We start from the raw sequence: 25,536 nt of genomic DNA, 5'->3' as shown, positions 1-25,536 counted from the left end.
TGACCGATCGTGGTCTGGACTGTGACATACAATCATTTGCAGCAAAAGACACCTTTTTTTTTTCAGTATGGTCTACTGGTACTGGTTTAATCTTTTGGCTTCAGATTTCCCTGCTGCTTTCTCTTCCTTCCCATCAGTTGACTTCTACTTGATTAGCAGATCCTTGGAGATATATTTGTTTCACTTTAATCCTTGTTTATTTGAATATCCCCGCTGACACTCAGTTGCTTTAAGGTGACACATTTATTTCATGTTATTTACTGTGAGTTTTTCATGTTGTTAATAGTATTAAGATTTTCCAGCTAAACCATCCTTTTATGAGTAATTGAGCTTTAATGAGATTACATCATAATGAAGAAGAGAACTAGAGTCTGACAGGTATGACGCATCGAGTTATACTAACAGGTTTCAGCACGGCAACATTATTAAATCAGCTGCATTAGCAAGTGAGTTATTCACAAGGCCAAAGACAATACCTGCAAGTGAGCTCAGTAGTGAAGGTTAGGAGGGTGGGGGGTGTTGTGACTACCAACAAATTAAAAGCCTTAAGATTAGCTGTATAACATTCCATGTAGAATGGACTCATTGACTGCAGATAAAAATAAACATGAAATAAAAGAATAAAAAATAGTTTCTAGATTTATCTTGGTATTTAGTCCTAATGAAGAGTTGTGATCATACTGAATAGCTGTTTTGGGACCCCAAAACTCTCAGTCCTGTAATTTATGCAACAGCAATTTTGTTTCCTGACCCTGGAGATAAAGTGGTATAAATGAGAGTAGGTTGTGGACCCGTAAAGAGGGGTTGTGATGCTTTTCTCTGAAAGTGAAATAAAATACATTGGTCTAAGATTCCAGCTCTGTATTTTCTATAATGTGGGCTGAATTGTACATTCAGTCCTTTTTGACAGAGGATATTCCAGTGGAGTCAAGATGCATGCCAATAATCTTAAAGTAGAAATACTAGTAAATATGTGTATGTATTTAAAGCAACAGAAGAGTAGCAAACTGGCTTTACCCCTCCATTACCTTCCTGCAAAGCCAGCTTGTTTCAACTGATGCCTAGAATCACGGGAAAAATCTCTCATGTTGTCTGTCATGTTTTTGAAGCTCGCTCTCTGAGGTCATGCTAAGCACAGGAAAGGCTGCTGGCAGGCTCAAGTCAGTGGGTTCCAGAGCTCCTACCTGTAGCACAGGGGAAAAATGGGTCCCAGTTGAGGCTTAAGTTTACCTTTCAAATCATGCATCCCAGTGGCTTCTGAATCTGCACACTGTTCATGCTGTAGGATATTAAGCAGTTCTGCCTTTTTCTTCCTTTAGATAAAGTCTTTTCATCTTTAGTACTAAGGAGGAAGTGAGATAACTGTTGTACACTCTAATGTTTATGAACTTGTAAGTAGCTGTGGCAGGGAACACGAGGTGGCCTGCAAGCACCCCAGATCATCATCATCTTGTTGCTTCTCGTGGTCTGATACACCACCCGTTCCTTTCATTTTTTATTTTATTCCCATGAAACATAATGCATTTCTGTGTTAATCTTTGCCATCCACACTTCAGTCTTACAGAAGAGCTTTTTTCATTGGATCTTGTGTTGCAATACATCCGATGTACCCAGCTGTATTATTTCTGGCCTGAGGCTCAAGACATGCTGTTGGTCAAAATGTAAACTTCTGGCTGATCAGTGCAGCTCAGTTATTCTGTGTTGGCTGAGATCGTAAAGAGGGAGGTGATGGAAAGGATGTGCTTCAGTGATTATACTTTTACTGTAACTTGTCTTTCCACTTCATGATGCATGTTTTTTTTTTTTTCTTTTGTCAGGATAACAAGATATAGATTCTTAATGCTTTTAGAAATTCCATCTAAAATGATGCAAATGATCTGGTGACTACCTACACCATGTGGGTTCTCTGTGCCTTTAGGACTGTGACAGCTGTAGAGCAGTTTAGCTGTAGCTTCAGACACCACAGTCTGAAAATACTTCAGATATATTCTGGATAAAAATTAGTATGTAAAAAGTAATTTATATGGATACATTGATAGATGGGAATTATACTTTTATGATTAGGAAAAATGAATTACGTCATCAGTTAAGGTCATCATTTTAAGCTCTAGGTGTGTAAGATTTTACTGATTCATTATGGCCCGTGGTCCTGGCTTAGAACATTAAAAGGATACCGAGGCCAGAGCAATATACAAGCTGTCACTTATTTACATCTGAAAAGGCAAATATGTCTCCATTATTTAAACTGTGGTGCAGAGGCTTAAGGTGATGAAATGAATATAATGTTGCTTTAAGCACTATGAAAATCAAAGGGATGTCTCCAGTCATTGTCACCAGCTGTTCTGTTGCATGAAACACAGCCCTGAGTTAAGAACACCTCAGGAGCAGCCTCTAGCCACTAAAGCACTTGCAACTAACCTCTCAGTCACAATTAAGACAACTGTTTTCATGTACGTGATAACTGTTTTGTTGTAACAGTACAGTTTGCTATTAATGTTTGTCTTCTGTTGCATTGTCTCTGCATGCCCAGTGCATGTTTCCATTAAAGTTTGTTTAGCTCCCGTTTTCCTCTATTTTCATTACACATTCTTTGCAAACCTGTTTATGATTCAGATTTATTTTGCTTGTTTTCTGTTAATTGTAGATAACACATGGAAAGGAAATAAAACCCGAAAGAGCGTCAATAAAGCTTTTCATAGCCCTTTTACAATCAGTAGCATTTTAAATAGATACTACAGGTCTGATTGTGTAATTAAAGTTGGCATTTGTCACTTAAAACCATAGGGTTGCAGATTGCAGCACTGAATTACACGTTACTTCCCATAAAAACATTTTAAGTAGCTTTTGCAGTGGCTGCTGTTCTGGAACTTGCCTTTTTTTATTTCAGATTAATTGTTAGGGATACTCAAAAGTGTCTAATAATTATTTTCACATCTTGTCTGTATCAGTACAGAAAACATCCTGCTTTTAGCACTGGTTTAGCTAACTGGTAGTTCTGGGTAGTTTACGTAAGGTGGTGCTGAGTTCCTGTGGTCTGTGCAGCAGGCAGACCATGCGAGTGTCCAGTAAATCTCTGTGGGCTTTGTGTATCTCAGACAGGGAACCTGCCAGTTTAGAAGAGTATCTCTGAAGGGTTTTCCTTTTTCTTGAATGTGGAATGTTGGGCACTAGTGATCAGCAGTGGTGATGAATAATTAATTGAGCACTCATTGGTGAATCACTGGCTGTGTATGACACAACCTGTGTTGCAGTAGCAGTGCCGGCAGCATTTGGATAAGCTTCAGTCTCATCTATTTGTTTATTCTCCCCCATCCCCTGCCCTCCTTTAATGCAAGATTTTTGTTTTAAGATTTGGATAGAAATAGCCTGGTTTGATTTGTTTTGATTTTGAAGAGACAGCATCATTGATTTTTACTCAATCTGGCTAACATTACATAGATTGATCTTCAGTGCAGGGTAGATATTTCTTCTAATAAACTGAGCTGTAAGGCCGTGTTTCTTTAGGGACAGAGTAAAATAGATATGACTGCAGTGGAATGTGAGCTGTGATTCTTTCCCTGTTTCAATGGTGTAGTGTCTGTACTCTGGAAATTTAGATTGCTTAAAGGCAGTTAACCAACCCTTCCCATATCCATAGCAAGTTGACACTTAGATCTTTCTAGGTCAATATGTGAGGTACAAAGGTGTGAGGTACAATAATGTATACTTGGCAGGTACAAGAAGTTCTAGCAGTGGCAAAATTTAGTATGTTGCATAATTCGGCTGCTTTTGAATTGTCCGGGCTATGTGCAGAAGTGGGAATGTCTAATTATTGTGCCATTCACAAATACCTGCTTGTCTGCATAAAAACAGTCCAGAATGTTTGTAATCTACTAGAGCGTTAGCAGCACTAAGCTTTAGTAACTTGCTAATAATAATAATAATAATACACACTGGTTGTGTAACTCCTGAGCTGCTACCAATGGCTCTACGTGTCAAAGTAATGGTACAAGAAAACAAACAAACAAAAAAACTGGGACCAAGCTGCATTTCAAAAGTGTATAGCCATTAGGATTCCAATTTAAATGATTTTGGGATGAATGGCTCCTGAAGACGTCGAAAGCTTGACCAGTCAGAGCTGCTGGAAACATGGCTGCTCTCTAGGCTATCTCGATCACAGTGCGACAGGCAACGCGATCAACAAAGCAAGTGATGGGCAAGGCCTTGGTTCTGTCTTTGTTTGGGGGTAAATAGCTGTGTGATGTTGTGTGACTGTGGTGGTTTTCAGTTCCTTTAACAAAAATCCAATCCTCCTAATAATGAAAGTCTGAAAAAGACTTTGATAAATGACGTCTGACCTCACTTCCCTTGTCTTTGAGATCAAATATCTTAACTGGGATGCTGGAGATGAAATGCATGGTGTAATCTCTCTAATTTCTGCATGTTTTGATTTTGTTGTGTCACTAGGGGAATGGGGAAAGTGGGAAAGGAGCTTTTACAGAAAGAAATCCTGAAAATTTTTGTAAATGCTCCTGGGCAGTTTTGATATATTTTCCTGCTGACTCATAGTTAATACCTTTTATAGACTTTTAATGCCCCAGTAATGTCATAAGTGTATTTAAGGTGGCTGATGTGTATAACTTCTACTGTTCCTCTTAGGTTTGCAGAAAGTGTGATTGTTACTGTTCCAAACATTTGAGTAAGCAGCAGAATTTGAATGCTCTCCTTTTAGGAATAACAATACATAAAATATTACGAATTGACTAGCAGAGCAAAGCACAGTAAAATTCACACTGAAGTTTAGCAGCTCTTATTCTCCTGTTTCTCCACCTGTAAAATGGGTACTAATCCATTCATACCTTCTAATTTCCTTGGCCTCCTGTGTCTCCATGAGAAAGATCTCATTGGCCTGTGTCATTCTCCAGGCAAAGCTTATACACAGCCACATTGTGCAGGGAATCAGATTAACTGCAAAATACTTCAGTGCTGTGAGGCATCTAGCTGAACGCTTTGTTCACTGTCCCTAGGTGGCAGAAACTGCAGAAACAAATGAAATGGTTAATGGAGCTGCAGATCAGAGGACAAGCTCAAAAGAGTCCAGTCCTGTTCCTTCTCCAACGGCAGACCGCAAAGCCACGGCTGCCATCCAGGCTCAGACTGCTGCTACCCTACCAGCCAAAACACAGGAGATTCCTTCAGCTCAGATGGAGGGCTTCTTACATCGTAAACATGAATGGGAGACACACAGCAAGAAAGCCTCAAGCAGGTAAGAGTACTTGATGTTTAATGAAGATCACTGCTTAATAATGCAGGTAATTGCATCCAAGTTCACTGTGATGTATGGTTCGAATTTTGGATGATCCTGGGTTGAGCCAAGATCTGGACTTGGTGATCCTTATGGGTCCCTTCCAACTCGGGGCATTTTGTTATTATGTAATAGTCAATGTTGTCACCGCTGTTATTGTCTTCTCGCAGCTCCAAAATATTTTAATGCTCCTGTTCCAGAAATTGCATATGAATAATATATTTCATGAGTTTGCAATCTAATCATACGTGTTAGAAAATGCACTATTGGCTTATATTTGGAAGGTAGAAAATGGAGGCATAAAGATATCATGACTTTCCCACTTCATGTGATGAATTTGTGGCAGTAGTGGGATTTGATTCCAGTTCTCTCAAGTTGTATGTTACTACAAGAAAAGAAAAACATGTAGGTGTAAGAACAGAAATGCCCGTATTATTCTGACATCTTCTTCTGTTTGCACATTAGCACTTTCCACCTACACTGTAATCTGTTCAAAAGAGAAGAACTAGTGAAGATGATTTTGTGTGCCTTAGTTGATTCTATGCCTACGGACTCAGTTATGTGGTCCTCAAATAAGCAGAATTCCTGAGCTTTCTGTCTGCAGTGGAAAATCACATGCTGGTTCATTGTAACCTGAGAACGCTCTTGAGAATAGTTGTATGACTGGGCTGAAAAGGAAAGTGTTGACTATCGAGCTACACCAACACCTGAGGGATGTGGTCAGAGTTGAGACACTCAGCAGAGCTGAGTGCACATCATAAGACAAGTGATCTGCATTACAGAACTACCATTTTTCTTCAGCTAGAGTTGCTTCACACCAGAGAACTAATTTGGCGTTGCGACAGCTGCTGATACTAACATTTAGGGACCCTTATTTCTACTAACCATTGATTTTTATAACTGCATTAGAGAATGAGGTAGATGATGTCACTAATCATTTGTGGCAGTCAAGGATTTCATGTTTAATTTGTTCACTAGCTTGCAAATGAGAACTCCCTCTACAATGAAGTATAGTCATCAAAAGGTCTATCAGTTTATCTCCCAAGACTGTAAGCTGCATAGTCTGCCAAACGATCCACCCACTGTTAGGAAATGCTTATGTGCTATCACAGAGAGCTCTGGAAACCTTTAATTCCATTTGGCTCAAAGTCAGGACTTCTGTCTTAAAATAGTGCTTGTATGAGAGAATTTTTGTTTGCATTTTGCAGGACATAGTATACTGTGCTTCTGTCCTCAGATTGAACTGGTCTCCATTATCTTATAGCAATCATTGTGTTCAGTTTCTCCAGTTTTTCAAGTAAGAGCATTAGATTTATAAGTATTTTTGTTGTTTTTTGTGTCTCGAAGGTCATGGCATAACGTGTACTGTGTCATAAACAACCAAGAGATGGGCTTCTACAAGGATTCAAAAGCTGCTGCTTCCGGCATTCCCTATCACAATGAGATTCCAGTCAGCTTGAAAGAAGCAGTCTGTGAGATAGCGGTCGATTACAAAAAGAAAAAGCATGTGTTCAAGCTAAGGTAAACCTGCTGAAGTTTCTTTACATGAGTATAAGCTGTGGTGGGTATGTTCACTCTGCAAATTCATGGGCAGGATCCTGCCCAAGAGCTGATAATGAGCATTAACTGCAGTATCTGCTTTTCTGAACAGGGTTCTTCCCAACCCTGAAATGTGTGTTTATCAAAGGTAGCAATCAGTGTCAAAATAATAATGGTACTTATCTATGAGACAAGACTAGATACATAGTTAAGAGCCTGCACTCAAAAACCCTGAGCTTTCCAACTGCTGCCTCTGGGTCTAAATGAAAAGAGCTGAATGTTCATGGTTCTGCTCTTCATAAAAATCAAGTATTTGTTTAATTTTTTTTAGTATGGATTTAGGAGACTACTGAAGACATCTACCAATGACATTTTCAGGTCTTGAACTTGTTGCAGACCATCACTTTTGAAGTATATGAAGTACTTGTTGTTCAAAGGATATAAAAATAAGGCTTTCAGTTCCAAAACTGTGTTTTACTTTAGTGCCAACAGTTAAAAAATATTGTACTATTACACAGCTGCTAGAGGACTCTTTCAAAGGAGACTCACTTTATGAACTGATCGGATTGTGTAATCTAAGATAGGTTTTTTTCCAAGTCTACACTGATGCAAGAATCCTCTAAATATAATTCATATTTAAGGAAACTTGCTGCTAACCTTTTCGAAGACAGGCCTGCAGCGATGTGATTCATCCTTTACGTATTAAAACATCTCTGAATTGATAATGTAAGAATAAGGTGTTCCAGATGCAAACCTAAGCAGAAAAATCAATTGCCCTTCTTTCACTGTACCCTGACACCTGTATCAGGCCTGCTTCAGTAATGTCATGTGGTGTATTTCCTCAGCGAGTTCACCAGCTCATTGTGGCAAAGCTCCATCTCCAAGCTGAGAAGAGTTATACTGTTGAGCCTCTGGGAGGATCAATTCTGCAAAAGCTGAGGCTTGTTATGCAGGCTCACGTGCAGGCAGATCTCTCACAGAAAGGCCTAGTTGGGATCCGTGGGGAATACAATGGAAATATTTTCCTTAATTTTTTACAGAAAGCCAGGCATAGTTGGGACCTGTACTCTTCAACATCTTTAACAATGACGTAGATGATGGGATCGAGTGCACTCTCAAATTTGCACCAAGCTGAGTGGTGCAGCTGGTACAACAAAAGGAAGTAGTGCCAATCAGAGGTACCTGGACAGGCTTGAAATGTGGGCCTGTGTGAACCTAATGAGGCAATCCCAGATATGAGTACAGACTGAGAGAAGAACTCTTTGAGAGCAGCCCTGTGGAAATGGGCTTGGGGGTCCTGATGGCTGAAAAGCTGGACATGAGCCAGCAGTGTGTGCTTGCAGTCCAAAAGGCCAACAGCATCCTGGGCTGCATGGACAGAAGGGTGGCAGCAGGGAGAGGGAGGGGATGTCCCATTCTGGTCTGCCCTCGTGAGGCCCCACCTGCAGTGCTGTATCGAGGTCTGAAGCCCTAAGCTCAGGAAAGATGTAGACCTTTTGGAACAGGTCCAGAGGAAGGCCAGAAAGATGCTCTGAGGGCTGGAGCACCTCTCCAACAAAGACAGACTGAGGGAGATGGGCTTATTCAGCCTGGAGAAGAGAAGGCTTCAGGGAGACCTCATTATAGCCTTCCAGTATTGAAAGAGAGATGACAAATAGGGGTAAATTGTGATAGGACACAGGGGAATGGTTTTAAACTAAAGGAGGGATGACTTAGATTAGATATCAGGGAGAAATTTTCCACTGAGAGAGTGGTGAGGTGCTGGCACAGGCTGCCCAGGGAAGGTGGGATGCGCCCTCCCTGCAGGTGTTCAAGACCAGGTTGGATGGGGCCCTGAGCAGCCTGGTCTAGCATCTGATTTAGTGGATGGCAACAGTGCCCATAACAGTGGGGTTAGAACTAAATGATCTTTGAGGTCCCTTCCAACCCAGGCCATTTTATGATTCTATGATAGTTAGGTTCTTCCAAACATCTTACTTCAGCTTTATGTTTTTTTGCCATTTAATGCTTCTTTTTGTGGAGAAAGATCAAGTGCTGCTTCCACTGACTCTGTTACTTGTTCAGATGCTTGATCTGATGTCATTCACTCTTTTTTTTTATTAATGTATCTTCATACAAATGGTTAAATGTATCCCAGTTAAACTCTCTGAGTAAAATCAGCACAGTAATAAAACAGACGGAAGTTTCTGATCTTCACTGTGAGAAGATGCAACTACTTGTGAACCATATACAGTATGGTATCTTGATTCATCATCACGGTATGACAGCAGGGCGGCTGCAGAGTTTTGATGGGTTTCTACCAAAAAAATGTAACCTCTGGGTGTTGTCTGTGACTTTTGTCTTTTAAAATATTGAGTAATTTGTACTGTCATGTGCAAGATAGAAGAGATCTGCCTGAAAGAGCAAGTACTGAAATAAGTCATCAGCTGCCAAAGATCATGACCTCTGCAGTGCAGCATGATTGGAACACTGACACTATCATAAGCATGTATAGAGATCAGAATATAGTGTGTGTGGCTGGCGTGGCAGTATGAGATACCAAAACATTAGTTGTTGGCATGTATTTGTGTGTATAGAGATGTTATGACTTTCCTGTATGTCTCAGTCTGCTTATGTACTGTAGCTAAAAAAGCAGGAATTGAACCACTGTGACTGCTGCTAATCTAGATTTGTGATGGTTGTTTTCTCTACAGATTGACCGATGGCAACGAATACCTCTTCCAAGCCAAAGATGATGTAAGTTTGTTTTTCTCAGTCTATTACTGATAGGGATTCTGTGCTGCTGGACAAGGGGAAATAAAAATTAAAACAAACAAAAAAAAACTGCAAAGAGCTCAGGAGTACACTTCAATTTTCTGGTCTCCGGTCATGTATGTACGTGTGCATAAAGCATAGGTTGAGGAGGTCTCAGATACAGATTGAAGCAGACAGCTCCTGCAGGTGCATAACCAGAGGAGTGCCAGATGATGAGTTAGGACTGTGTTCGGTTCCCCATTTCTATCCATTCCCCATCTGCAATGCTGAATGAGAGAGGGAGCGAGGTGCATGGGTTGTAACAGCTTTCTACCTTTCGGGCTTCTTGAAGGAGGAGATGAACACGTGGATTCAGGCCATCACATCAGCGATCTCATCTGACAAAATCGAAGTGTCCCCAACCACTCAGAGCACTCCAGCCTCCAGCCGTGCCCAGACCCTGCCTGCCAGCGTCACAATAACCAGCGAGTCCAGTCCTGGCAAGAGGGAGAAAGACAAAGAGAAAGACAAAGAGAAAAGATTCAGCCTTTTTGGTAAAAAGAAGTGAACTCCATCTCCACACACTGCACTTCTCTGACCGTTCCAGTGGAATTCCAGCATGCGAGCTCAGAACCAATACGTTACTCTCTGTGCCTCATGTTCCTCAATGTGATTGACATTTTTTTATTTATAGAGCATTTTAAAATAAAAAGCCAACAAAAAAGAACCTAAAGTTACAAGTGTATGAGGTGCATTGGGCAGCTTCTGTAGGAGAGGGAGGACCAGCTTTGGGGGGGTTGTTTTTGTTTGTTGTTTTTTTTTTAAATGAAGTTAGTGTAGATTAGATCTTACTATTTAAACTGTTCCTCAATTTTGTGAGGCTGTCTTGGAAAATAACCCACTCCTAGTGCTATTGGTATGCAAGGCAGCGGTGCTTTCAATCTACTGTGCACATCAAAAACCAATGGACAAATTTTCAAAAAATGTTCACTTCCATTTAAGGTTGTTATGCTGAGTCTTGACTAGTAGAGCCTCCCATTTCAATTCTAACATTTATTAAAATGATAGTGTATTATCTTTCCTGTAACAGAGTGCAGGTATGCATTAACTTACAGACAAACCATTTCTATCCTGGCATTGGTTATTAACACAACCTGAAGCTTTTCTGCATCAAGTATGACAGATAAGAATGTTATCTGAGATGGATAAGCAGGCTGATACAGTTTTAAATAATCTGTAATTTCAAAAAAAAAAAAAAATTTTTTTTGCTGAAATACATTATACTGTATGTTTCAGATAATTCTAGTACAAAGTATAATAAGACTAGATGTATAATAAACCCTTTAAAATCATTGATAAGTGTAAAAGTGGAACTGAAGCATTTACTGGAAAAGTAATGTTACTCAAATGGTTACTTGCTTGTCAGCTGCAGCACTGCGTGTTATAATTTTGCTACATTACCTTGCTCTTTGATACATAGTGTGCATTTCTCTGTCACTGTAACTATTGTAATGAAAAATTTTCATCTTACTGCACAATCAAAAATTACATTTAATAGGAATGAACTTTCGATGACTGGGCCTGTAGTCAAGAGTAGTACTGGAACTGGTTTTCAGTTGTATCGAACTGTACCTCTAGACTTTTACCCTATCTGTTAAATATATGCTATGTCATTAAATGCTTTTAAAACTAAATATGCTGGTTAAGTTTCTTATTTCATTTCTGATAATGTTAAATCATAATTTTGAAAGGATCAAAAATAAAGTTATTTTAAAATGTCTTCTCTCCTGTGCACTGAAGCTAATGTCTTAAGTTGTAATTCCGTTTTTTTTGTGTGTGTGCAAAACTTCATACTGAAATAATTGTTATCTCTCTTCTCACTTTTCTTTATCTTTCCTTTCCCTTCACCTCCCACTTGCCCTCCCTTCCGCCCTTCCCCTCGGACTGTGCCCCCAAACAAATAAAATAAAAATAAAAACAAAGAGGGAATCAATGTTTTGTGAAATATTCCGACGCAGACCTTTCTTGTTGGAAATAAATCCAGCAGAAGCGGTGGAAGTAACCATGGGCTTGGGCAATAGGCTGAGTTAGGTGAACATCTTACCTGATGGGGTAGGTGTCCATGTCGTAGTTTGCAGCTAATGAGCATTGTTATAAGTAAGCTTAATACTGCAGCTCTCCACCTGCCCCACAGTAATGGGCTCAGCTAAAGCCTTCAGTAAATCAGACAGGAATTGAAATGCACCAAAGGTTTCTTGTTCTGCCCAAATTCATTTCACTGTTTCTCTCTCTCTTTTTTTTTTTTTTTAACATAGCTCTCTTAAATTGTAGCCACCCTTGCCGTCCTGTGAAGATACAAATTTAATGCCAGTAAAGTGAATCCCAAAGCTTAGCATTTCCTTGATATTTCAACATTTTGAAGACTAAGCAGCTTTTCAGAATTTCCTTTATATTGGATGCACGTAGGGAGCCATCAGGAAGGAAAAGCTCCCAGAAGTCTAAACAGGAATTAAAAGTTTAAAAAACAGTGGAATATAGAAAACTTATTTATTTAAAATTTTCTGGTTATTAAAATACACTCAAATGTAACTTCAGATGGGAAGTTTCTAAACCAGATTCTTGAACATGTCATCAGTGCAGTGTCTGAATTCTTTCCATGGGGTGTGCTGGGTGTTCTGTGTTTTCTTTGTTTTCTAAAATCTTGGGTTATTAAGCAACTAAATATTCATGCATGTTAGTTTTTACTCCTTTAATATTACATTGTTCCGGTCTATTAGAGAAACGTAGGATAACACCGGTCTTGTAAATGTAAAAATTTAACACAAAAAGCTGAGGCGTAATGTTAGAATCTGAAAATTGTTGATCAAAATACAAAACTCTGTTGATGCCTTACTGTGTGTCACTTCAGTGAAGCTAATAAGATATGCAAGTAATACTTAGCAGATCAATCTTAAACACCTGGTGCACGTCATAGAGCAGCGATGTTTTTGATCATGCTTTCAGAACTGTTTTACTTGTTTGTCTTGCCTCTTAAGTTGTTCTTGAAAAGTATTTGAGTAGAAGTCCTTTTTGCTTAGGAACTTATTTCAAGTTCCTGAGGAGCTTGAGTGAATTATTCTAAGTCTCACCTGCTTTCCCATTTGGGTGCAGTTTCCACGCAGACAGAATTGGTGGGTCAGGAAGAGCGTCCTCTGACAAAACCAGGTCAGAAAAGGCAAGTCCTGGCTTAGCATAGTTACCTCCTGGTTAGATTCCAAGTAGCTTCATCACAGCTGTGATGGGAACTGGGCCCTTAACAGGGGCTAGAGCCATTGCAGAAGCCCAGAGCAGTCCACTTTTCAGCTGTGTTGCTCTCATTGTTACAAAGAAATAATTCCCTAGTAAGGAATGCCTGCCCTCCTTTTTTTTTCTCTTGGTGAGCGACTTATACTGAAATCTAAGCTGTGTAGGTATTCAGGGAGCTGCACCTGAAAAGTCCTTCCCATGTTCTTGTGAATCGAGTACAAGGAGGATGAAAATCCCCAAACCTTCTATCTGTGGGAACTAAGCATATGTTGAGTAGGAAGGTTTTCTTTTAGATTGATGCAAATGATCTGTTAACCCATCTGCTTTTCATAGAGATGTTGTAGAGATCCACTCTGTATGAGGGAGATTAACAGTGAAGTACATGACATGTATGACTAAATTATGTTCCTGTGAAATGCTGTTTTAGACTGTTTTTCACTTCAGTGTGTTCTCTTTTTTATGATTGAGTTTGCAGAGAGTAGCCTTAAAATGTGTGGGGTCTTTACAAATATGCTGTTATAATAAATAGCTTGCAGGTGTGATACAACATTGCCTTTTATTTGTGGATGTTTGGGTTTTTCTACCTTGACTAAGCACAGCTGAGCTAAAACAGAAAGTCAGTCACAATTAGTAGAAACAAACATGAGACACTTTCATTCCAAATAAACAGAGGCGCATAATAAAAGAGAGCACCTCAGAAAATCAGGCTCTGCTAAACAAACAATGTTCTCAACCTTGCAAAACTACTGAAGAAAGCAGAATTCAGTTCTTCTGACACTGCAGCTCTGCCTGTAGTCTGAGCAACAGAGGGTATCCTGACAACAAGAGGAGCTGGAGATCTCAGCCAGCTGAAGTTCAGCTTGCTTTCCTGAGGGCTGATATAAAGAACGTGAATTCTGAAGTCAAGCAGAATATAATTCAGGTAAGAAGTACTGTATTCCTACTCCAGAAGAGTACAGCATCAGAACTGGAATTGTGCCTGTGTTTACCTACTTGCAGTCCACCTGTTTTTCAGCAAGATTGGGATTTGGCTCCTCTGATCTAATAATTTGTTTCATAACAAATTCTCCATGGGCAGACACCCAGATCCCCATGACCAATAGATCTCTGTTCTATACAGTCAACCAAAACCAGTTTAATTGCAAACTCAGCTGATTTTGTAGCTGGGCAGGAGGACACATACATGTTAGGAATAGCAATAAAGCCTTTCTGATTGTAATGATGAATATCTGGCTCCTGTTGGTGGATTGAAGATGTTTAGCACTTGACAGTTGTATTATGGTTATCCTAGTTCTCAAAATCCCACAGTGTGTTGCCTGTGGTGCACTTCATTTGGCTGTTTGTTTCACTTCCTCCTAAGCAGCTTGGGTTTGCAAACTTGTTAGTGACCTGGCCAGCAAATTCCTCCTTTGATTTCTTTATCTCAGATAAAGAGGAGGAACCCTGACAGCACTGAAGTCTGTTTGTTAGCACTTAACAGCTGAAACAGTAGAATTCACATACATTGTTTTGTTATTTTGAGAAGCTTGATGGCAATTTATTCTCCTCTACTTCTCCCACGTAGATTCCTGAGAGCTGAGCTGTTGCCAGGCAGGAACTGTAGTGTGGCTGTGAGTACATTAGTGACTCCTGGGCTGTAGGGGAAAACACAAGAGTAGGATTCTATTTAGCCTTTCCTTCCCAGCCCAGGCAACTCCCTTTTGCTAAGACCCATTAATGCTGGACCATCACTTATCTAGTAAGATGTTGTCCCAGCCTACTTATCCAAATATTTCTATGCTATAAATGTCATAACTGGGCAAGATTCTACACTTTTCAGGGCTTTGCTTGTTTCTGTTTCACCTCAATTTAAAAAGCAGCATGGCAATTACTACCCTGGTACATGTTCTGCACATTAGGCAGTAGTTGCTTTTCAACACACAGCCTACCAATTTTAATTTACTGTAAATTAGCAAGGAATATGAAACTATTCTCCAGCTTCCTTAAAAGCCTCGAGTAACTTCATCAGTAGGAACTGACCATGCTTTCTCTGATAAAACTTGCTTCAGTGGTAGCACTATTGTTCTGATTTGTCCCTTGTTTCACAGTTTGTCTGATGCAAATGAACACCTATGCCTCCACATCATTCAAGTAGGAGTCAGCAAGTGGCCTTGTAATGAAAAATTTTCAGAATACGTAGGCAATACCTGCAAGCCCTTTGTATACTGTAATAATGTGGGTGTTATTTTAGAATATTTTTGCAATTCTAGATGTAGATGAAATTAAGAATGTTATGTAGCATTTCACTACACAGAACACACAATAGCTTTAATAAGACCAAAAGTTAATGACATAAGTAATAGAAAAGTGAGAAGTAAAAGATCATGCTCTCCTTGATTCAATGCCATATAGAACTATGTGGTTTTTCATCAAGGGTGATTTTTTTATTATTTTTTTTAATACAGTCTTAGTGCTTTCTTTCCTCTTACACAGACTAATGATTGTGGCTATGTGTATCTACCTTGCAGAACTTAACGCAGTAATTTAGAATATACTACATGCACGTCACAACATTAAGGTACTTTCAAAATCCTTTTCTGCTTTGCCAAGCTGTAAGAGTTGCTTTTTCTTTAAGTACAGGATATAAAAGCCCTGCCTCCATACGTTCAAAAGTAAAATACTGGTCACAAGTTGACTTAATGTGCTAAGCAAGAAACTTGCAGAAGGGATAGTGCTTTAATCAACTTTTGTACTTACTTTCTTTTACCACATCTAAATAATAGAATAATGTATTCTGTAGAATTATTTAATGTTTAATTGCTTGAGTTGTCTCTCTCACTGAATCCCTGAGGAAAAACTCTTCTGCCCTTCAGGTTGTTTTTTTTGTTTTGTTTCTCTTTAACCGTTTTATCTGATTCTTTCTGTACAGTGGTATGAACATAGTCAAGGCTGACTTCAGCCTCTTCTAATTCATGAGCTGCACAGAGTGCATGTGGTCCAACTGCAGAACAGGCAGAGCAAGCAGCCGGGCTGGCTTCTCAGCTGCAGTAACTTGGCAGAGCTCAGCCTGCACTACTCTGCAGTACTCCAGCAGTACTGCTCTGTGCAGTCAGGCTCTAGCTGAGGAGTCAGTATTCAGTGCTTGAGGCAACAATCTATTTTCTATGCTACTGCTGAATGCAATTTATCCCATTGTTAAGTATTTTTCTCTAGCTTTGTGACAGCAACTCAATGAATATTCTAATTTTGGTGGATTATTCTTTTTTTCTCCAAGGATTTTAAACAAGATTAAAGTACAAATAAGGTGAAGCATCAAACAAAACCACAGTTCAGTATTTTAAGTACTGCAGTGCAGGGGACAAATAGTGAGAATAATGCTAGATGTATTATAATATATATCAATGAAATGCAAAAAGCAAAAAATGCTTAAGTTTTGCTCCTCATTCAGCTTGTACCCTTTGTTACTCTGCCTTTTAGCAACTGCCTAGCAGGGCTGAGATGTCTTATTAACATGTGCTAATGCTACTGAAGCAAATCTAGACCAGTTGTGTGCACCATCACCTGATATCTGAGTCACTCTGTGTAGCCAAGACAGCAGAGCAGCTTCACGAAGCCCACGTGACCACATCTGCAGTGTGTCATAATGCAGCATATGCAGTGTGCATCCAGAAAACGGAGCAGCCCAAGGAGAGCCTCGGCTGTCAGAGCCACAGGACTGTCACAGAACAGAACTCAGGACACCTCAAGTGGTCTGCTTTGTGAGAAGTTATCAATTAATTCCGTAAAGGATGATACAAAGGATTTTGTGCATAAGTGTTTCATAATGAATTCTCCCTTGCTCTTGGATCTCAGTGTGTTCATCTGCCAGCTGACTGTGAACATCAAGTCTTTGATACAGTTTAATTATATCTGTTGTTCTATGTTTGAAGTACCATTTAATTTGTTTATTAAAATAATTAATTTCACATTATCTTCAACCATTACATGAAATTCTATGGTGGTTCATGATGCTACAGCTAGAAAACATCTAGAGCTAATACCAATTTTGTTACTACTTTCTTACTGATACATTATTATCTTACATCTCACATCTAGTTGAGACAAAAAATTTCCCTTGCTCTCAGAGTACCAGCATTTTCCATGAGAGGTCACTCTATCCAGAAAGATGCTGAGCTGCAACAGACCTGCTCTTATCTGAACAATGCACCTGAACAATGAAGAAGTGTTTGTGAACTCGTTCTGACGGAGCTGAAAGTAAATCAGCTATTTGTATAGCAGCTACACTCTCTACTCCCCCAAAAATGGAAGAAGAGAAAGATTTGTGAAGATTACTCACATCAGTCCAAGTTATTTAAATGGCTCTTAAACAGAATACAGTGAAAAGGAAGAAAATGTGTTTTTTAAAACAAGCTTTGTCCATTATTGTTTTTTTTTTCCTCACCCCAAATAAATTGGAAATTTGCACTAGATTCAAACGAGGCAGAAAACTTACTATGGAAAATTAGACAAATGATACTGAAAACTTCCTTGGTTTATTAATACAAAAATCAAATTGAACACCATAAATTGTGAGTCAGCATCTCAGAGACCATCAGTATGCTGAAGTAGCAGGGCAATAGATGATGCTCGGAAGTGGACTTTGAATCAGAGCATGTGTGTGAAATTTGAAATGTAAGAAATGTTGTAGTGGTACATTTAGTGTTGTTGCAAGGATTTAGAAAAATAGAAGCCTGTTACTTCATTTTAAATATCTGATATTTTTGGTTAAATAAATGCCTTATGTATAGCAGATGAAATTGTCTTCAGAAAATATTTGCACCCATAACCATTGCAATTCAGAAAACTTCAGAAAGCCCAATGCTGGCTATCACCACCCTTTGGGAAAACAGGATTTTATTTTTAGATTTTAATGCTCAGCAAATCAAAAGGAAGCTTTTCATGATCCAGGTAAGTCAGAAGTTAATACTAGTGCCACCAGTACCAGAGAACTAAAGTAAAGCACATAACATGCAAAGCTCACATGCCTTGATTGTTAGTTCAGCATAGAAAGAAAGAATGACAAGATTTCTCATCCTTACAGGACAGCTTCCAGGTGAGATACATCTCCTATAAGAAAAGTAATGTAGCTATTCTAAAGAAATACTCATCAGTTGCTTATCAGTCTGGCACTTAAGTTGCTTGGGGCACCATTGTAGGCAATGTAGAAAGGCTACCTGCTCAGCACTGTGTTTAGTACCATCTCAAATTTTTATAACTGTTTTTAAAATCTTGTGCTTCATGATAGTTTAAAGTTGTAACATGGAGAGAAAGAAACAGTGAGCCTGGTTTTAGAGCAGAGGCTCCTAGGATGGAGATATCCAGATGCCATTCCTCCTGTTACTGAGACGCTGCATGTAGAAAATAAAAGAATAGAAGTTGCCACTAAAAACCCTGCTGTTCACTGCTCCTTCTTCATTTCATAATGATAAAGAAGCGATGATGAGGAAGGACCAACATATTATGATGCTGGCTGTGGTCTAGATGATAAAAGGAAGAGCATGTATACTTCTCCCTGGTTCAGTAGTTTAAAGGAAACTTGAAGCAATCTGTATTATCTTTTCCACAGAGACTGGTATCTTTGATGTTCAGATACTCTTCTAGTCCCTTCACGGTCAAAGAAGGGCAAATTCCCTGCAACTGCCCTGTGAATAAAACAGATGGAAAAGATAACACTAGGTCATTCTCAAAAGAATGAGGACCTGGGTGCAAGTTCCCTTAACTTGGAAAAGACAAGTCAGGTTTTATAGGTTATGTAAACTTGTGGCAAGGCTTGGCTCAGATGAATCATCGTGGGAAGGAAGCTGAGTCAAGTCAATGGCAGCCAGGACATTTAGCTTTAAGGCAAAGGACACCTCCATCCAGAAAATAATGACAGCAGTTTCTGTGGGAAGAACAAGATCTCTGTGACAGTAGATTGGAATTCATCAGTGAATTCTGAAAAAATTACAGATTGCAGAAAGACAGCCCCAAAAGCATGCCTGGATAAAGGCTGGCAGTAACTCACTAGGGATTATCTGGAAGACCCCTCAGGCAGAGGTCCTGCAGCCTGTGACACACTCAAACAGGCTGCTTCAGAGGCTCACTGGGTCTCTGCAGATCATTCTGTTGGCTCTGCACCTCCGGGCTTTGAGCAGGGACAAGCACAGCATGTTAAGACAGATGGTTTTATTGATCTCTTCTGTGTGGTAGTCCTGGATTGCACTTGGACATACAGCAAAACAAATGCATGATGGTTGGTTGGAAGAGCTTTCTCTCTAGGCTAGGATATGTCTGATCTTTCAGAAATTAGCTTGCTTTGCATTTGAAAATGGAAAAGACTCGCTTTTTAAAATTATTCTTTTTTCCCCCAGTACTGTTTCTGAACAGATCTTAACCTTTCATCAACGCAGATCAGTATTTCCACCCACAAGAAATAAGAGCTTAGAGCCAATTCCTCTGTTATTATTCTGTAGTTAAATTGTAAAATCACTGAGAGGCATCAATCAGGATTGGATTAGTGTAATGCCAGGCAAAAAACAAACAACCAAACACAACAGAACTAGATCACAGTTCCTGACTCTGATCCCTCCTTGTGCCAAGTTCTTATGGATTTTATACTATTTAATCACAGCTCAAAAGGTACCTATTTTGGAAAACCAATTAATATGCCTTCTCAGTGCATGTGCAGTACATTCATCGATAAAAATATGAGTTATAAGTGGTATTTTGTGTAGGAAAGATCTAGGGCATAACACAGATGTTTCTGGGAGGGAAAATCTCAGTGTTCATTATTAATCACAGGCTCAGATATGTATGGAGTGGGCAGGATATAGTACAGAGGAGTAGAGTTAATACGAGATGTGATGGTTTTTGGCATATATACAAGGCATGATTTAAAAGAAACAAACAATCAAAGGGAAACAGCTCAAACCCCTCAAAAACAGCAGTAGCAGCAAATGGTTGCTTTAGCAGACTGAATACAATAAGTATTACTTAGGCAATACCCATACAGAACGCTGTATTGGTCATATTTCATCTAATAATAATGACAATGAAGTAGAAACTGGAATAAATTTAAAAAGTCACCTACCTGAGCAAGACAAGAACAGTCTCTCAAGAAGAGAGAAAACTTGGAAAATATTTGGAGCCAAAAATGTTGGATAGTGAGTGTGTCCATGCCTGCTCACGACCACAGCCTTTAGACTTTAGAAAATATTAACAAAAAACAAACAGTGACCGCTTCACTCAGTCTGCCACGTGAGTATGTAGAGCCTCCACATGCATATGGCAACAGCTTCTCTCAGTGCATTCTAAGCATCGAGGGGCATTTAAAAATTAGCTGTAAACATGGTTATGTGCAATATTGAAAATATGTTTGTTAGATCAAAATTGCCGCGGCCCACATGTCACCAGAATAAATTGAAGAAAACACATTTTTGTTAAATGTGATACCTAAGCCAAGGGTGATAAATGGGTGTAAAGTTTTTCCCATTACCAGCACAGACAACTCTTTAGTACGTGCAAGAAACAGGAGCTCACCCTTGCATGTGGCAGACAACTTATTGGGTCCTTTTTTTTTTTTTTGTCCTAAGTTCTCTGCAAGGCCTGCCAGGCAGCATTTCCTGCAGTGCTCACTTTTCCAATGATACTGTTCTTCTGTAGGTAAATTGGAGGCTCTGCAGCCAAGCAGAATCTGCTTCTGATAACACCTGACTCTTGGGGTACCTTTGGTGAAGGTTCTTCATCCATTCTGAAACAGTTCTTGGCAGCCTCCTCACCCCCCTCTGTAGTAGGCAACAAAAGCGATGGTTGAGGGCAGATATCCTTTACATTGCCTTCTCGGAAATCCTGTAAGTGGAAATTAAACATTAGATTAAACACGACTTTTTTACTACCTAACTTAATAAATATTGCTTCCTTAAGCTTACTGTACTTTGGCATAGCAAAGTTAATTTGTGCTACGTAATCCTGTTGCTATGCAAATAGTTTGTTTTTACATTTAAAATGAAAGAAAAAGTGTATGTAAGGTGATGCATGTTTCAGCCTAGGCTAATATGCTCCTTGATACAAGGAAAAGCAGTGTTGGTCTTTGAAATTTTTTATGCATCTTTTCATTACGTTCTTAAATATATTTTAAAGTATTTATTTTTATATGACTTAAATTTGAAAAACTGTCAGACCATGAGGGCATTTGGACATAGATACCCTTTTTCTTTTAAACTGTGTCTTGGTTCATACTTCTCAGCTTTCCTAGTACTTCTGATGGAAGAATTCCAGAATTCCATGCATGCTTGTTACACTGCACATCTAAAACAAAGCTTATATTATTAGGGCTCTATTTCAAGAATTACACTCAGACTTACACACAGTATGAACACTTAAGAGAAACCTTGAAAAACATTGGTGATGTTTATGTTGTACTGACAATGAACAGCAGATTGCAGTATTGAGGAACACTTTTAGCAACATGATAACTGATAAGAAATTAGTAATCTTTTTTTTTTTTTTTTAAATTGAAAAAATTACACAAGGAACTCACCAGGTAATTCAATCAAAAGAATGAAATCATGAAACCTTTGTTAGCATAGATTATATAAAAATAAGTGAGAATTAACTTGTAGTTCCACATATTTAAAGTTTTTCTTGTTGGTTTGTTTGTTTGTTTTCTTGGCTCATAACTAGCATGCTTCACTGCTACATCTTTTCTAAACCCAACCCAGTAAAGCAATGTGTATTGCTTAAAGCCTCCACAATTTGACCATACTAGATATCACAAAAAGAAAGAGAATATGCCAAGTTTTACTGAAGGATGGAATATGAAATTCAACTAAGCCACTGTTGCTCAGAGAAATGTGGCAGCCTTGCAACCAGAGACTTAAGTAAGTTTCTATTTGCCCTTGCTAAGTAAAGTAAAATGTAAAAGTAAGATGTAAAATGACCTATTTGTCATATGTGTCATTTTAGAAGGTGTATATACAACACAACAGTAACAACAACGTATCATTAGATTGTTAAGATCACATGGAATTTATTCCATTGGATAACACAGAGATAAGATAGGATGAAGAAACCAAGTATTCCAGGTTAATGATTAGAGTGTATCGGTGATCAAAATGTGACCTCAGCAAGAAAAAGACTTTCTTTTGTTTATCATTAATAGACCAAGAGAAGGCAGAACTGAAAGCAAGCTAAAGGACATGCAAATGTAACAGGACTGATGGCACACCACACTGGTAACATATGTAGGAACGCTCTACCTATCTTGAACAGCCATGTGCTGTGTCCAGTAGCAAAAATACTACGGATCCCTGAGACAGTTTTTGACATTTATAGTGTTCTATATGATAAAGTGGAGAGAAAGATATGTTTTTTGTTTTTTAAATAAACAATAGGTATGGGCCTCCTAAACTATGACTGAACCCTCTGGTATCTCTTACTGTAGTTAATGCTCAGGAACTATACAGCTTGAAATCTTCAGGTTTTTTTTTTTTTTTTTTTTTTTTTTTTTTCAGCTAAGCAAGGAATTAGGAATTTATAATTCATTAAACATCTTATTATATATGCACATCCAGTGATTGATGTATTTTCATACTTATTTTTTAAATTACGGTGTTTCAGATCACACAGAATAATGAGATTAAAACCGTTTCTGCATTGCCGCATGGAGATATTTCATCTAAACCTCCAGTACAAGCAGGCTTGCACACTTACCAGTAATGCAATGGGCAGCTGTAACAATCAGATAGATCAACACGGTGGAATGGTGATAAGAAGGCATAATGACAGAAGGACTAGTATGATGGAAGGGTGTTACAAAGAAAAAGGAAAGTGTTCACTCATCTTTGAAGATCTAGGTTCACAGGGAAAACTCCATAAGGAGAAAATCTCCAAACAGAGGTCCTTCCCTAGTGGCAGTCAGCCCTTAAATGAGGTCTAAGAGAGGTGCAGCCAGGCTCCACCCCTTCTGGTCACACAGCTGAATTGTTTTCACTGTGCTCCCAGGGCTGCCCGGGTCCTTTCCCCAGGTGCTCCATCAGGCTGTGACTCAACAGTTCCCATACAGCAATGTAACACACAGCCTCCTGAAAGCTATTCTTGTTTCTGTCCTTATGTGGCTACATAAAGAGCATGAATACATGAAATTGTGAAACGTTGTAGCAAGTGTCTCCTCTTAGAAGCCAAAGAACTTGCCTGCTTATTTGGAGAGGGTTCGAAGGAGGGCCATGAAGGTGCTTTGAGGGCTGGTGCACCTCTAAGACAGGCTGAAGGAGTTGGGCTTCTTCAGCTTGGAGAAGGCTCCAGGGAGACTGCATTACAGCTTTCCAATATTTAAAGGGAGATAATAAACAGGAGGAAAAATAACTTTTTGCATGGGTAGTTAGTGATAGGACAAGGGAGAATGGCCTTAAACTAAAGGAGGGAAGATTTAGATCAGATGCAGGGAGAAATGTTTTGTTGAGAGTGATGAGGTGGTGGCACAGGCTGCTCAGAGATGCCGTGGATGCTCCATCCATGGAGGTGTTCAAGGCAGGGTTGGATTGGGCTCTGGGCAGCCTGGTCTCGTGCTTGATCTAGTGGTTGGCAACCCTGTGGCAGGGGGGTTGAAACCTGGTGATCCTTGAGGTCCCTTCCAACCCAAGCTATGTATTTATGTTAAGACTCCATTTTGTTGAATTACATGAGTGCAAATATTTATTCCTAAACACAAGGTAGCTTAGCTGCTTGACATTCAAAGATAATGTATGACCTCACTGGTAATGCTGTTAATGCCAGAAATCTTCCAAGACGATTTTTATTGGACAGAAACTTGTGCTTGATATTACACTATTTGGTCTTAAGATACATAATTTATTCAAAGTCACTACAATATTATCCCAAAAATAAACATTCTAACAATAAAATCTAAGAAAGTGAAATATCTTAAGCCTTTAAGAACTTCTTTTTGTTAAAACTTAAATACATTATCATTATTTTAAATACATTCCCTAAACATTTTATCTTCAAGGACGGCAGGAGAGAGAGTTGATTTAACAATTGAGTATTGCTGTAAATTTCAAAGCTTCTAAGTTGATTTATCTCAATGAGTGAAAGGTAGTCACGAAGACAAGCATGAAAATACTAGTCCTTACATGAATTTGAAATACTTTAAATAGTTTCTAACAGCATTCAAATTATATGCAGAACTGATTTTAACAAGGGTTAAAATACCGTGTAAATAACAGCATTAAAAATCTTTGCAGCTACATTCCTCAAGGACCACCGGAAAATATTTTGTACAGGTACACCATACGCTCTGTCCTGAAGACCTGGCATGTTACCAAGGGGAAATGAATTCAAAACAAAGCACTGGTGCTATGAAAGCTCTGCTGCTTTTTCTGGAACACTCAGTCTTAGCAACCAGCAGCAAGAGTCCCAGCAGATTTTAAACAGCAGAGCTCAGCTTGCAGAGGTAGCTGACTTTTTAGCCAGTCAGTGAATTAGCTACATATAAAACAGTTTATCCACATAGTCACAGAAACACTTGAAAATTATGGTTCAGAAATCCCAAATGAGATATTCTAATAGCATTTCTCTTGAAATGTTTTTTTATTTTTCGTTATTAATGACCTAAAATTGGAGCATAGGAAGCTCCTTACTAACACGCAGAGGAATGTCTTCATGGTAAGAGTAACAGAGCATTGGAACAGGCTTCCCAGAGAGGTGGTGGAGTCTACTTCTATGGAGATATTCAAGACCCATGTGAACTCCTACCTGTGTGCCCCATTGTAGGGTACCTCCTTTAGCGGAGGGGTTGAACTCAGTGATCTCTTGAGGTCCCTCCCAACCCCTGCCATTCAGTGATTCTGTGATTTTTTCTAAATTAGCATAAAAATTCAGATGTGATTGTAAGCTGAAAAAAGAAATTTGTTTTTTATTATGTAAATTTGCACCTGGCTTGTGCAGCAAGCCACAACATTTGAGAGAAGGATGGATGCATTCCAAAGACTTGGGAAAACTATACAAAACATTTTACGCCATTTTTGAGATTGCTGAGGGAAATACATGAAGGATCTAACTCATGAGGAGATTATTACAGAAATACAAGGCAGCACCATCCCCAATACCCAGCTTGTTATGTGGAGAAGACTGGCAACGTTCTATGCTTTATTAAACACAACACCAAGCATAAATAGTGCTTTTAGGTGTGAGTGGTCTCATCACTGAGCAAGGACGTCCAGCTGGCTCACTCACCTGTGTGTGCGTGGGGCTGCCAATGAGAGCTGTGGGCACCCACAGCTGACAGCTGTGCACCTGCCTGGAAACTCATCTGTCTGCTGGTGGCGATATTTGGACCTCATCCTGGGAAGGAAAGCAATTCCCGTAAAGCGAAAGATCGGAAAGGCTAATGACCACAAGCATTAATTAATACGGCGGGCACCTGCTTTCCTACACCTCAGGACGCTGGGTTTCGCTGCCGGCCCCCACACAGGGCTGAGCCTTCGAGGCCGGGTTGGTCTGAGGGGCGCCGCGAGCCACCGCCAAAAGGGCGAGAAGCGCGCAGAGCGCTGCCATCGCAGCTCCTCCCGCGCCGCAGGACTGTCACCACAGCAACCGCCCGGCGCGGCGCCGCGCAGCACCATGGGAGCTGTAGTCGCAGTCGGCCCCCTGCTTCGCGGCCGCTCAGCCGTGGGAACACGCGTTCCCATGAGGCGCCGCGC

General features: G+C 39.5%; 1 protein-coding gene and 1 long non-coding RNA gene across 6 annotated transcripts in view; one reads left to right on the top strand and one right to left on the bottom strand.

Moving 5' to 3' along the window:
• Positions 1-11,250, top strand: part of SPTBN1 (spectrin beta, non-erythrocytic 1) — a 123,086-nt gene extending 111,836 nt beyond the window's left edge. For both annotated transcript variants that reach the window (XM_085218589.1, XM_085218590.1), the window contains 4 exons: positions 5,007-5,245; positions 6,632-6,805; positions 9,517-9,559; positions 9,909-11,250. In XM_085218589.1, coding sequence (XP_085074715.1) covers positions 5,007-5,245; positions 6,632-6,805; positions 9,517-9,559; positions 9,909-10,124 — 672 coding nt within the window. In that variant the 3' untranslated portion in view covers positions 10,125-11,250. The remainder of the gene's footprint in view (positions 1-5,006; positions 5,246-6,631; positions 6,806-9,516; positions 9,560-9,908) is intronic.
• LOC104909463 (uncharacterized) lies at positions 19-25,452 on the bottom strand. 4 transcript variants are annotated; one of them, XR_014881796.1, is made up of 6 exons: positions 25,257-25,452; positions 25,070-25,177; positions 19,929-20,686; positions 14,345-14,475; positions 9,891-13,716; positions 19-5,669 (listed from the first exon to the last, which is right to left on the bottom strand). It is a non-coding gene; the product is annotated as an uncharacterized LOC104909463 (long non-coding RNA). The 4 variants fall into 4 exon arrangements; XR_014881795.1 differs by having other exon boundaries at positions 9,891-14,475; positions 20,378-20,686; XR_014881794.1 differs by having other exon boundaries at positions 9,891-14,475; positions 20,564-20,686.
• Between the last annotated feature and the right edge of the window lie 84 nt (positions 25,453-25,536).

This window comes from Meleagris gallopavo, chromosome 2, assembly GCF_905368555.1.
Source record: "Meleagris gallopavo chromosome 2, MGAL_WU_HG_1.1, whole genome shotgun sequence".
In the NCBI taxonomy this organism is placed as follows: Eukaryota; Metazoa; Chordata; class Aves; order Galliformes; family Phasianidae; genus Meleagris; species Meleagris gallopavo.
Note: the sequence above shows the minus strand (reverse complement) of the source record. Positions and strands in the feature narration are given on the sequence as shown.